This window comes from Hyperoodon ampullatus, assembly GCF_949752795.1.
Source record: "Hyperoodon ampullatus genome assembly, chromosome: 6".
Taxonomy (NCBI): Eukaryota; Metazoa; Chordata; class Mammalia; order Artiodactyla; family Ziphiidae; genus Hyperoodon; species Hyperoodon ampullatus.
This window is the reverse complement of record NC_136919.1, coordinates 83,327,693-83,341,931: the sequence shown is the minus strand read 5'-3', so window position 1 is coordinate 83,341,931 and position 14,239 is coordinate 83,327,693. Positions and strand designations below refer to the sequence as shown.

The 14,239-nt window shown below is 34.8% G+C and overlaps 1 protein-coding gene across 1 annotated transcript in view; it reads right to left on the bottom strand.

The window, feature by feature from the left end:
- PCSK5 (proprotein convertase subtilisin/kexin type 5) overlaps positions 1-14,239 on the bottom strand; it is a gene marked incomplete at its 5' end in the record, with an annotated part of 318,876 nt that overhangs the window by 152,295 nt on the left and 152,342 nt on the right. The window contains 2 exons of the mRNA XM_079705774.1: positions 2,782-2,954; positions 6,278-6,366. Coding sequence (XP_079561900.1) covers positions 2,782-2,954; positions 6,278-6,366 — 262 coding nt within the window. The remainder of the gene's footprint in view (positions 1-2,781; positions 2,955-6,277; positions 6,367-14,239) is intronic.

The window sequence follows — 14,239 nt, the reverse complement described above, 5'->3', positions numbered from 1 at the left end:
TCCAATAAACATTCACTGAGTACTCACTAGAGTTCAATGTACTTTATGGGTTTTGCAAAGCCCATAAAGGTGCATAGAGTACAAGCTCTGCTCTTCAAGAACTTACTATTTAGTGAAGAAGATACATGCAAAACTAACTCTGACAGAGAGCACAATATGATAAAGACTATACATACCAGGAAGAATACAAAGTATAGGGAAAATAAGGTAGGGATCACATACACTAAATTCTAGCTTGGGCAATGAGGTTTCTGGGAAGAGGTAGCAGTTTAACTGAAGTTTGATGGTCAAATAGGATTTGTCTGTATAGTAGTAGGTCATGGGAGAGAGTCAAAGACAACATACTGTAGAGAAAGCAGTATGTGCCAATGGGTAGTAAGAGTGGAGTATGCTTCACAGACACAGAAAACAAACCTGTGGCTACCAAAGGGGAAAGGGAGGAGGTAGGGATAAACTAGGAGTAGAGGATTAACAGATACAAACTACTATACAGAAAATAGATAAGCAACAGGATTTACTGCATAGCACAGGGGGCTATATTCAATATCTTGTAATAACCTATAATAGAAAATCTGAAAAATATATACTTAGCTGGATCATTTTACTGTACACCTGAAACCAACACAATATTGTAAATCAACTATACTTCAATTAAAAAAAAAAAGAGTGGAGTACGCTTAAATTCCTAAAAAGAAAAAAGAGATGAGGAAACAAAAAGAGGTTAGGCCCAGATCAACAATGGCCAAACATGAACATGATTAAAATGTATGTTTTAGAGTCACAGATATAGAGAACAAACTAGTGGTTACCAGTCAGGAGATGGAAGGGGGAGGGGCAATATAGGGGTAGGGATTAAGAGGGACAAACTTAGTTATAAAATAAGCTACAAGGATATATTGTACAACACAAGGAATATAGCCAATATTTTGTAATAACTATAAATGATTATAAACTTTAAAAATTGTGAATCACTATATTGTACACCTGTAATTTATATAATATATTAACTATACTTCAATAAAAACTTTTTTTAAATAAATCTTAAAAATGTATGCTTTAAATCACCCAATGGTGCATTCACGAGTAAGAAAGAGAAAGGAGTTGCTTCCAGTGGAGTATTACAACTATAGAGCCCTTATTTTTTAATTTAATTTAAATAAGACAGGATTTCTCAAGATCTGTAATTTGAAACAGATATTTTATTACATTAGATTATATGGTCAATTTGGGGGAGAGGAGTGGTCAGTGAATTTTTTTAGTGAAATCAAGGAAAATGATGATGAATTAAGCTGCCTGGTTAGGGAATGTGGGAACAGAAAAATAATATTGTCCTGGGACAGAGGTGAAACTAGTGAAGGAACTACACAAGGGAGATGCCCAGAAGGGCATTGTTGGATGACCTATCAACACCAATTGGAGAGTTTCAATATCTCCAATTCTCAGTCTCACAGTTTCAAGAATTTATATCTCCAAATCTAAAATTAACATATTGATGAATATTAATGATGTTAATATTCATATTAATAAATATTTCTTTTCAACAAATCTAAGCATCAAAATATACCTCTGTTCTCATCAGAGGAAACTCTCTAGCCCTTAGCTTATTTGCAGGACAGATACAACACACAGTCCTGTCTACTGACTCAGCCTAGAGCTCCATGCATTCCTCTAGACGGGAGGATTGGAAACTCACTGTTTCAGAGGTGGCTTCATATGAAAGTCATCACCAATCAACACAGTTTGAGCTGAGGTGCTTTTAAAATATACAAATAGCTCATGCAGCTCTATGTCGAAAAAACAAACAACCCAATCAAAAAATGGGCAGAAGATCTAAATAGACATTTTTCCAAAGAAGACATACAGATTGCCAAAAAGCACATGAAAAAATGCTGAACATCACTAATTATCAGAGAAATGCAAATCAAAACTACAATGAAGTATCACCTCACACCAGTCAGAATGGCCATCATTAAAAAGTCTACAAATAATAAATGCTGGAGAGGGTGTGGAGAAAAGGGAACCCTTCTACACTGTTGGTGGGAATGTAAATTGATACAGCCACTATGGAAAACAATATGGAGGTTCCTCGGAAAACTAAAATAGTTATCATATGATCCAGCAATCCCACTCCTGGGCATATATCCGGAGAAAAACATAATCCGAAAGGATACATGCACCCCAATGTTCATTGCAGCACTATTCACAATAGCCAAGACATGGAAGCAACCTAAATGTCCACCAACAAAGGAATGGATAAAGAAGATGTGGTACATATATACAATGGAATATTACTCAGCCATCAGAAAGAATGAAATGCCATTTTCAGCAACATGGATAGACCTAGAGATTATCATAGTAAGTGAAGTAAGTCAGACAGAGAAAGACAAATATCACTAATGATATTGGAAATGGAAAAAAATGGAGTCTAATTTTTTAAAAAATGAAACAAATGAACTTATTTACAAAACAGAAACAGACTTACAGATACTGAAAACAAACTTCTGATTACCAAAGGGGAAATGTGGGTGGGAGGGATAAATCAGGAGCTTGGGATAAACATACACACTACTATATACAAGATAGATAACCAACAAGGACCTACTGTATAGCACAGGGAACTCTACTCAATATTCTGGGATAACCTATATGAGAAAAGAATCTAAAAAAGAATGAATATATGTGTATGTATAACTGAATCACTTTGCTGTACACCTGAAACTAACACAATATTGTGAATCAACTATACTCCAGTAAAATAAAAAAACAAAAAAAAACACCTACCATTCTAACACCGTTTTCAAAGGCTTGCCGGGTGAGTGGAGCTGGTCCATCCACAGTCTTGCCATCATCATCCGGGCCCCAGCTCGCACTGTAAATGTGCACATGCTGAGGATTGAAGCTAACTGATTTTGCTTCAACCATATCCGTGACATCTCCATCCAGCATTCGAACTCCTGTAAGACAGAAAGGGGAAGTAACTCTATCAGAAGCTTCACCCAAACAGACCAAGATATATTTCAATTGTAGCATTTTTTCTTTAAGGAAAGAATAACCTTTAAATCAACACTTAAGTCAGCGTATGTTCCTCAGAAAAGGATAGTGCAAGACTTTTCTGAAGCTTTCTTGGGGGGGAAAGGAAGTTACATTGCATGTAGAAGAGCAAAACTTCTTTAAAAACTTTTTTTAGCCATTGTTCTCTTTTTCTAAGTTTCCACATTCTTTCCCTTCTCTTTATCTCTGTCTTAAGAGATATCTTTGTCTCTTGACAAAGGGAGCCTCAAGCAATCCATCTTCCCAAAACTTCTCTTCATTAGGTACCTTGGGCTCATAATTGGTATAAAACATTCTAACCCCAGCAGTCTTAGAAATTTGGAAAGCCGCCAAGTTAGAGTGGTCCAATTTCCTCCATATTTAATATTATCTCCTAATCTGAAATACTGATGTGAACTTAATATATGACTTCTTTGCCAAGTTATTATAAGTCAAATAATAAGTGAGAATGCCCTCTGTGCATGTTACACATCAAATAATTCTCAAAGGGTTTGGACAATGTTTAGTCATTAATCTCCATGTAAGTATTCCCACCAGACAGATAGGAATTTATTATTAACCTTAATTTGCAAAAATAGACACTAAGATACTAAAAAAAGTTGTCAAATACAAAGCTTTCTTTTTTTCTTTTTATTTTACAGACACACAATAACAACAAAACACCTAATAAGTAAACATATCTTTCCTTCAGCTGAAGCTAAATACCATCACTGAGATATTGTATTACTTTAAAATTATGTCCTTATAGACCAAATTTACTCCTTAGGAAAACCTTGTTATCTAGTAGGATTTCAACTCTCTTTGGTTACCAATAAATGAGGATTAAATAATAAAACCCTAAATCAAAAAAAAAAAAACCCCTAAATCAGGCAGCTTTAGAGGCTATGTGGTTTGAGGTGGGAATTCTGGTGGAATATAAAAATATTCTTGAAGGAACCATATCTTCTTTGTGCTTTTAAAAAAATGTTTAACTTTTAACTATAAAATCACAAACACAGAAAAACAGAAAAAAATGACAATGAACCTGGATACAGCCAGGACTCAACAACTGTTAACATTTTGCCATATTTTCTTCATCTAAAAATATAAATATTAGGCTAAACCATTTTAAATTACATGACAGATATGACACTCTATCGTTTAATATTTTTTCCAAAAAAAGGGGGAAACAAACACCCACTCTACCTTAAATTTCCCCAAAGCATCCCTAAAGACGTTGCATTTGGCTGCTGTATCTCTTGACTGTCTTTTCTTCTAGACTTGCGTATTTTTAAAGGAGATGTATAGAAACAAGTGATGTGGAGAACAAAGGTTTTGAACAAGTCCATTTAAAAATTATGGAATGTAAAGCATACTTAGAACGCTTTTCAGCAGTTTATTTTGTGGGAGGAAAATACCCAGCAGGATGCTCTGCACATACTGGGTCCTCAGCAGCCATTGGTTTGTTTTGATTTGACATGAATATTCAAAACTCATCTGCATGGTTTTTACCAAATAAAGATGAAATATTTCATATTCTTACTTCTATTTAAAGGTATAAAATGGAACTATTTTACCACTACAGGGAGGCCTGAAATAATCCAATCAGTATGTCTAAACACAGGAGTGTCTACACAGCACCTGAATTCAGTTTCTACACCATGAAATTTATGTGACGTCCATGAAAACATGCTTGATAAAATCATATCTAGAGCATAATATTAATTTTCTGACCAAAAATTGATAAGAATTTTATTTTCTCAGGTTTAAAAATGAAAGGTTACGTTTTCTTCATTTAACTAACTGCAAGCCTTCATGCCTTGGCTCTGAGGGGTTAAATTTATAATTTAGGATGTTCTTGCTTTTAGGATGAAAGAACATTTGTCAGGCATTGCCATTCATTCATTGTTTTAGAGGTCTTGTTTAGCTAGGTCAGCAGTTTATCTGTGAACTTCACAAGTTCATCCCTTCATTCCCTCAAGGTCAGAAGTGCTGGGTTAGTACTGAATAGTAATGATAGGGACCTGGGTGTGTGTCTGTGTATGTGAGTGTGTGTGTGCTGGACAGCAAGTAGGGTTGACTGGACAGCCACTGTAGTCATCCAACTATCCTGAGGAGAGCAGGGGCCTCCAGCACCCTCACAATTCTTCAGAGGATGTCTGTCTCCTTTCCATAACACCTCCATGAACCTTGCCCTTGATACACAGCAGATGCTCTCAGAGTACTGCTAATTACTGGTTAATAAGCTGCCATACTCTAGGAATCCCGGGTGAAATGAAAGAAAGAAAGAGGTCAAATTTACTGACGAATGACACAAAGGACAGTCTCAAAAAACCTTTTCTTAGCACCGTCATTATATACCCCAATTATTTCATGTTATAAGACATCTACATTAACCTTAGAAAGGACTATCATTTCTATTTTTTAGATCCAACTCTGTTTACCATTTGGAAACAAATAGTATATTGGAAACAAGGATGTCAGCCTGGTTCCAGGAGCTTCATCTTATGAAATGAAGCTTCAGGAGATGCTTAGAGGAACACCTTCAAAGCCAGTAGGATCTATACCATCTCTTACAATGTTTTCTTCCCATTTGTGCGTGGCTGTGTCACCAGGCTATACTAAAAAAGATGATTACAAATGGGAAAGTAAGAGTTTGTTTTATTAATATCTGAATTTACACTGCTTTGGTTGGTCCTTGTAGTAAGTATATGTATATTTGAGCTTGTGTATGTATATATATGTATATCTATAACCTGCAATTATTAATGGTAATAGTATTACTATACTCTGGGGCTACAAAAGGAGATTTTACTCTTTACCTTTTAATTACAATTTAAAGGAAATTTTGTAAAGCCTATGGGAAAGAAAAAACATATTTTCTGCTTTGACAGAATTTCAAAATGCTTCTTTCCATAGAGATATTACGGCCTGGTGTTTATATCCTTAGTTCTTTCTGACCCAGGTACCAATTGTACAATTTGGTATAGATGGTAATGACCCCATCTTCGTTATTGGACAACCTTTTCTTATTCCTATTTAAAGAAAGAAATGTCTGTGTTTGCAACGCTTTAGGGGGGCTGCTTAATAATGCAGGTTAACAAGGTCTTTTTGCTGTCAGCAGTAGTTGAACTCTATTATGCAAACATATGCCTGCCTGTCTTTAGTTCAGAAAAGGGTTCTGAAAACCAGTTAGGGTGAGAGCTCTTGGCTTGTTTCTACATCCACTCGTGCCTGTTTCCCATACCTCCGATCCTGGCGTTGAAAGCAATGCCAACTGTGCAGTGAGAGTTGTTTGCTGCGGCAGCCACTTCTCCAGCACAGCGAGTCCCGTGCCTGCAGGGAGAACACACACACTTTCTAAAGGAAGACACCTCATTCTCCCAAACTCAACACATCCTCGACACCACTCAGACTTCAACGTAGTGAAGAATGTAGCAAGCTGTAGGCGTTTCTGGAATTTCTTACCCAAGTAGCATTAAGTCTGTCCATTGCAAACTTTTACACTTACACTTACACTTAATTACATTCTGTTTTGGATTACATTCCTGTATGCTTATTTTTGATATCTTGCTTTCCCAACCAGAAAATCTCCTTGAAGGCTAAAATCAAGTTGTATGTTCCTTTGTATTCTCTGAACTTTCGATGTCCAATATGGTAAACACCAGCCACCTATGGCTAATGGGTACTTGAAATATGGCTACTGTGACCACATCTTAATTTTTAATTTTAATTAAATTTAAAAACTAGTACTCAATTCATTTATTAGAAAATTTAATAATGTGGGTATGAGAAACTACTTTTTAAACAGGAAATTAAAATATACATCAAGGATTTCCAAAGAAAATTCATCATCTAAGATGGGATTGCTGTAAATACACACTGGATTTCAAAGATCTTATGTGAAAAGACAACATAAAATAATGCATTAGTAGTTATTTTATATCAATTACATGTTGATATATTGTACTTAATAAAATATATTATCAAAACCTATTTTACCTGTTTGTGTTCACCTTTTTTAAGATGTGGCTGCCAGAAAAGTACAAAATTTTTCTGAAAGATATTCCTTGTTATTTCTCACCACAATAACTTAGTTCTTTAATCAGAAAAATCATTTAGCTGAAAGGACTTCTAAGATCTTATCCAAGGATGGCAAAGAAGCGTCAAGTGCAAAGGACAATCTGTTTAGAAATGGTGGCCTAATACGGTGTGTGCTGAGAACAATTCTAAGGCATGGCTAAGCCCAGAGAAAGAAGGCGAGGACTGACGACTAATGCTTGCCCTGGATGCAGGAGGGGGATGTGACAACCACTGTGGTGTATTTCTATGCTAATGAAGTCAATGCTCACCTCCCTTCCCACATCTTTAGAGATGAGGGCACTTAAGGAGGCCCTGAGATGTAAAGAGATCTGTCAAAAATAGCCCAACAGTGACTAAAACTCAGGACCCCTGATTCTGTTCTGGTACTTTTTATTTTACAGCATATTCTACACACTCATCATGGGATATAACTACTGTCTATGCAACTGTAAACAAGTAGCTGCTTATAACTGATAGGTATACACCAGTTCACACAAAAGAGATATATCCTGCTTTTTCCACTTAGTAATATCATGCATCTCTTTTTATGTAAAGATTAATCTATATATAATTTAAATGGCTACTATTATTCTATATAATCTTTTATATTTATATAGAAATAGCATATACCTATATACATATACCTATATGTGTGTGTGTGTGTGTGTATATATATATATATATATATATATATATACACACACACACACACACACACATGCATCATAATCTTTATTTCTGGAAATTTACCCATTTTTTCACTAGTATTAATGAAGCTACAAAGAACAGTTTTGTATATACAAAATTTTATATACCTTGGGACAAATTTCTAGAATTGGAATTACTGGATCAAAGAGTACAGAATATACTGTCACACTGTCAACAGAAGATAAAAGTAGTATAACCGAACCTCATAAAAACTGCAAGAGTGATAAATAGTACTACAAAACACCAAATTTTAATTCATGACAAAAAAAGACAGGCCATAAGCCAAGTTGAATGACAATATGAAGAATGGAGAAAATATATGGACGAACCCCTGTGTACGTAAACCCCTATGTATGAATTTTCAATCTTTTTCATGCTTACCAAGCAGACTTGAAAAATATTATCTCATTGTTGCTTCCCTCTTTATCCCTTCTGATTACATTTGATGTTGTACATCTTTTCAAATCTTTATTAGCTATTTCTATTTCTTGCTTTCTGAATAACCTCTTCATGCTTTTTGCGCAAATCACTTCTTGCCTTTCTATCATACCTGTTGCAAATATATTTCCAAATGCTTTCTTTGGAATGTAACAATCTTATTTATGGCACTTTTAGGTTGTCACACATAGTTATTTAATTTTGATGTACTCATAATTATCTTGCCCTCTGATATTTGGTTATACAATTTAATCATCAGAAAAAATGATCTCTTTTTTAAAAAAATATTTTTGTAAGCCCCAAGCTAAACTAATTTTCCCCTGAGCATAGTAATTATTTACTATGAATCTTCATTAGCCTCTCACTGCATATTACTTCATGGTGTAGATTATTTTTATTCAAATGTCAAATTCCCTTTATGAGTCTACTGTTTTTATACTTCATTGGCTCTATTATTAATTAATGCAAGTTCTACAGGATCATAAGGGCCTATGCTTTTAATGTGGCTCTGGTTTATTCTTTGGCCCATGGGTTATTTAGAAGTATGATTTAAATTTTTCAAATGTATGCAGGTGTTATGTTTTTTATATCGATCAATAACTTGATTACCTTATGATAAAAGAATATAATTTTTATGAAGCAATCATTTGAATTTTGTGAGCTCATAAAATGGTGAAGCATATGATCAACTTTTATAAATGTTCCATGTGCTTTGAAAGGATGTGTATTCTCCAATTGTTCCATATAAGTACATTATGTCAAGCTTGTTCATTATATTGTGGATTTGTTAATGTTCTTTGCAGTTCTATCAATTTTTTTTTGTATTTAGAAAGGAATTATCAAGTCTTTCTAGTGAAACAAACTGTTTAGGAATATGTAGTAACACTGTGGTTCTTGCAATAAAAATTAAAGATATCTGGTTAATATTTAAATTATAAACCACTTGATCCTTTTAGTTTCAAATATTCTGTGTTCATATTAGTATGCCTCATAAGTAGAATATAATTACGTTTTTTTGAAGCTAGGCTATCTTTGTCTTTGACTCAAGAGTCAGTCCATTTACAGTGTCTATGTATTCATATATTCATATTCATTTCTGTATTTTTTCCCCTGTACTAGTTTGGATGTTATATTCTATTATTTAATGGTTATCCTAGATATTTGATAATAGATAGCTAAGATCACAAACACTAAAATTATTAATACTTTTTTCACCTTTTCCCAAACAATGCAGACTTTAGAATGTTTTAACTGATTATCCACCCCTTGACATGATCCCCCCATAATTATAGTTATACATTGGATTTTTTAACTCTAGAAATCACCCACTACTGTTCTATTTTAAACAATCAATGTTTGTTTAGATTTACATTCTTTGCTCTGTTTATTTTTGTAGCTCTTATTTCCTTCTGGGATCACTGATTTCTTTCTGAAGAACATTCTATAAATGTACCCATCGGAGAGGCTTTTGGTAGCCTCAGAAAATGACTTTATTTTACTGTGGTTCTTAAAAACTAATTTCACTGGATATAGAATCCTAGACTAACAGCACTTCAAAGATGCCATTCCACCAATTTTTAGCTTCCATTGTTTCTGGTGAGAAATCAGCCATCTGGCAATCTAGTTCCCTCTGGATGCTTTTCAGATCTTTGTCTTTTCTATTCTGCAGGTTCATGAAGATGTTATATGTATGTATTTTTAAAAATTCTTTCTTGGAATTCCTAAACCTGTAGTTTAATATTTAAATCTTCAGAAGTCTTAGCTAGTACCTTTGTAAGCTAGTACCTTGATGCACTGCCTTTACATCATTCTATGGTTCCTCCTGTCAGAATCCCCGTTAAGCATACATTAGACCTTTTCACACTATCTTAATCTTCAATCTCAGCTTCAGGCTTCCCCCATCCTTCTCTCTCTCTCGGCCGTGTTCTGTGTAACCTGCTCAGTCCTATACTTCACTTACCTATCTTCGGCCATGACCAACCTGTTATTTAGTCCATTCATTGCATTCTTCTTTTCAGTTATTTATACGTTTTACTTTTTAAAGATCTTTTGTCAAGTCCACCCAGTTAATTTGGATAGTCAATTTTTCTTAAAAATGCTTTTCAATATTTATTTCTTGATGCATATGAATTATATATAATAATTCTAAATAGGTGAATCTAATTCTGCTATTCATTTTTTCTATTGGCTTGTTTTCAGGGTGACGTTTCCCCCATGTAGTTGGTGAATTGTCAAATTAGGAGATCATGTTGTTTAGGCTTTTATCTTTGTGAATTCCTTGAGGATGGGTATGGAAAACTCATTGTTTTAAAGAAGATTTAAATTCACTTCTAACACATATTTTGGGCTACACCAACCAGGACCTGTTCCACCAAATTAAAAATGTGGGCCATACAAGTAATATGGATTATAGGTGAAAATTCCACAAGATAATTTAGTTATTCTCCAAGGTAGTTATTTATTTATCGTCTTGCCCTATCTATCACCCAGGGAGAGAAAGTCAAATACATCCTCTGTCTCTCTGTGTAGGTTTTCTTTTTCTATGGTTATTGCACTGAAGATAGTACCTCAGGGGTTCCATTTTATGCAGAAAGCTTCTCTCACCCTTTGGACCAAGGCCTTGTCTCCTGCCATCTCTGGACTTTTAAAAATCCATCTCCAGTCTGGCTGGGATTGGTTGCTCACCCTGGGAAATGCCTAGTGTCCACCTGTTGCCCACGTAGTTGATAAATTTGCACTTTCTCAGAGAAATACTCTGGTAGCCCATTAGCTCAACCATGCACTGAAAAGTTCTTTAATATTCTCCCATGAGTTTTAGATATACTGTGGTAGGAGAGATTTAATTGAATATCTGTTCTACCATATTACTAAAAAACAGAAGTAACATGGTTCTGTATTTCTAAAATGTGGTAAAGCCTTGCACATATTATGTGCATCATTAATGTACAGTGAACGTTTATAAGTGAAGAACAGAGTGACTATTTTGTTTATAAAAACATTTCTTGTAAAGATTTCTGTACAGGGCTCTACATCATAATATATGGGCTATTTTGGGGAGATAGGGAAGTTATACTGTACTGTTGACACATATATTTTAAGTATCAGTTAAATCATATATTGCAGCATACTGTAATTGAGGGTCCAAAATGCCAGCTCAACTACATTTAAACAGCCCACTCTTCAGATGACAATGATCATTACTCCAAGTAAAGTACTAGTCATCATTTTTATTTTTATATCCTAGTTGGACTCTGTCTTGACATGGATTTTAAATAGATCATAGAACAATGGATATCATCATGACCTATTCAAGTACATGAACATGATTCAATTTCTTCCTTCTCCCAAAGAACAAAGGGTGGTTAGCAAAAAGTATATTCATGACGTCAATAAATATGAAAGTCACAAAACAGACAAAAGTCTGTTTTTCAGTTGTATTTTTCTTCAGAGATGACAGATTATGAGCATGTAAAGTTTTCAGCATAAGAAGAAAATTTTAGTAGATTTTAGTCCAGAAAACAATATACTCATTAGATTATGTTCTGACCCACACACACCTAAATGCAAACTTTACTAGCCACGTCCCACGTAATGTCCCTTGGAAACGAGTCACCTGTTTAGCTTTCTTGCATATGTTCACAATATTACTAAGACACATATTTTCTGAGACTTCTAGAAGATAACCCAAGTATGTAAATTATAAGGATATGTAAACCAGTGACTTAAATTGGACATCATCTAAAATAAAGCACATGTAGACAAATTAGGACTTAAAAATGCATCACTTCTCTGAATCTCTTAAGGGCATTGCTGCCAGGGCCCCTAGTAAGTGTAAAACGTTGTATTATATAATTTTTACTTGAATAAACCATTTGGCTTAAAGAGCATTTTGATTTAAAAATCATGTCTGTCTTTGTCCGATGGCTTTTTCTTACTCAGAAAAAAAAATTTTTTTTGGTCATCTGCTATATTACCCAACAAGAAACCACTGCAATTACAGGTCTCAACAAGTTTTACCTTGGCTATCTGATTGAAAAGATGGAAAATGAGATCAGAGAATACCTGTTAACTCATTTCTATAATACTGTGAACACATACAAATTAGGTGAAGTTAGTCTAGAGTATAAATTTGTGGGGTCTACTAAATCTTGCTAGGTAGTAAAATACCGCCTTTGCTCCTTCGTTTGCTTTCCCCCAGTCCTCTAGTCACACTGCTTTGTGAACTTCCTTTTATTTCATATGAGTTAGTGGGGATGGAAATATTAACTCATTTGAGATTTACCATGGATCTGAAAACAAGATGTGAATGAGCTCAGCAATGAACCAGAGACATCAGGACACATGCAAGAGGTCTCCAGTTAGTTATCACGACATTGCTTGGAAGTCAAACTTATACTTGCATGGAATCAAGCAATGGTAAGTTGGCGAAAGACTACTTTCTATTTCATGTCTTTCTTGGAACAAACATCTTCAGCTGTTTGTGGATTCTGGCTCGCCCTCTCACTGTTTCTATTCCCTTTTGACATCTGATGTGCCCATTCTCCTTGGCATGTTTTGATTCTGTTTGAATCTGAGTGAAAACCTTCCATCTGAGTCTACTTCAAAAGCCCCCTTAGAAGGGGAGAGGGGAGCAAGCAATAGTGATGTGTTTGAGGTGTTCTCCGATAGATCACTCAGAGCGGCTGTTTCTGACTGCTTGTGTTGTTCTTGATAATACTACCACTTTATATCACACTCTCCACTTCTCAAAGTATTTTAACCTCATCTGATTCTCACTTCAACCCTGTGATGTAAGCAAAACAGACATTACTTCTCTTATTTTACAAGTGAGAAAATTCAGTCAGTAAGACAGTGATTGGAAGGTATAAACTGTGACAGGGCAAAGACTAGATCTGGGTCTCCTGGGTCCTTTTCTAAAGCCTTTTCACTCTTCCAGCAAGACTCACAAGGACCCACATTCCTAAGTCTTTGAATGATTGCCAAGATTTCCTGACTTCTTTGCCTGCTACCCTACTTATTTTGTGAGGCAGAGGCATCTTTATTTCCTCATTACTATTGATGACAGCATATTTGACAATATCTTTTATAAAATCCCCACGATAATTTATGCAACTTGAGTTATAAGGAGGAAATGTTGGTAATCTTAAAAAACTTAAGAAGAATGGAAAATAGCTGAAAATGGATTTTCACCCTGTCTTCAGCAAAAAGCTTAAGAAATATATTTTTTTAAAAAGATAAATTAAAAATTTTAAGAAGAAAAAATCACACAGTCCACTTTTTGGTGATTAGTTTTTGTGAGACAATTAAGACAATAGCTTCTGATGTGACTACAATTATACACAGTCTCTGAGGCTTCAATGATATTATTTTTAAAATTACACTAGCAAGAAACTCAAAATATACTAGGAAAACTCATTCAAAATAACTACTATGGACTGAATGTTTCTGTCTGCCCCACCCCTAATTAATTCACATGTTGAAACCCTAATCTCAATGTGATGATATTTGGAGATGAGGCCTTGGGGAGGTAATTAAGTGATGAGAAGGGTACCATCATGATGGGATGGGTGCCCTTATTAGAAGAGATACAAGAGAGCTTGCTTCCCTTCTCTCTCTTTGCCATGTAAGAAGGCAGCCATCTACAAGCCAAAAACCAAATCTGCCAATACCTTGATATTAGACTTCCCAGCCTCCAGAACTGTGAAAAATAAATATTTGTTGTTTAAGCCACCCAGTCCATAGTATTCTGTTAGAGTAATCTGAACTAAGACAATGACAAACAGTTACATAAAATAAGATTATAGTCACAGACCTTTTGATAGCCTAATACTGAAAGAATTTTAAACATGAACTTAAACTATGACAGTGTCTATACTTAGCAATACACATTGTGAATCCTCTTTAAGGCCCTCAGGAGTAATATATACAATATTTAAAGAAATTAATAAAAGTTAGCATTCATCAACTGCTCCGAAGTCTA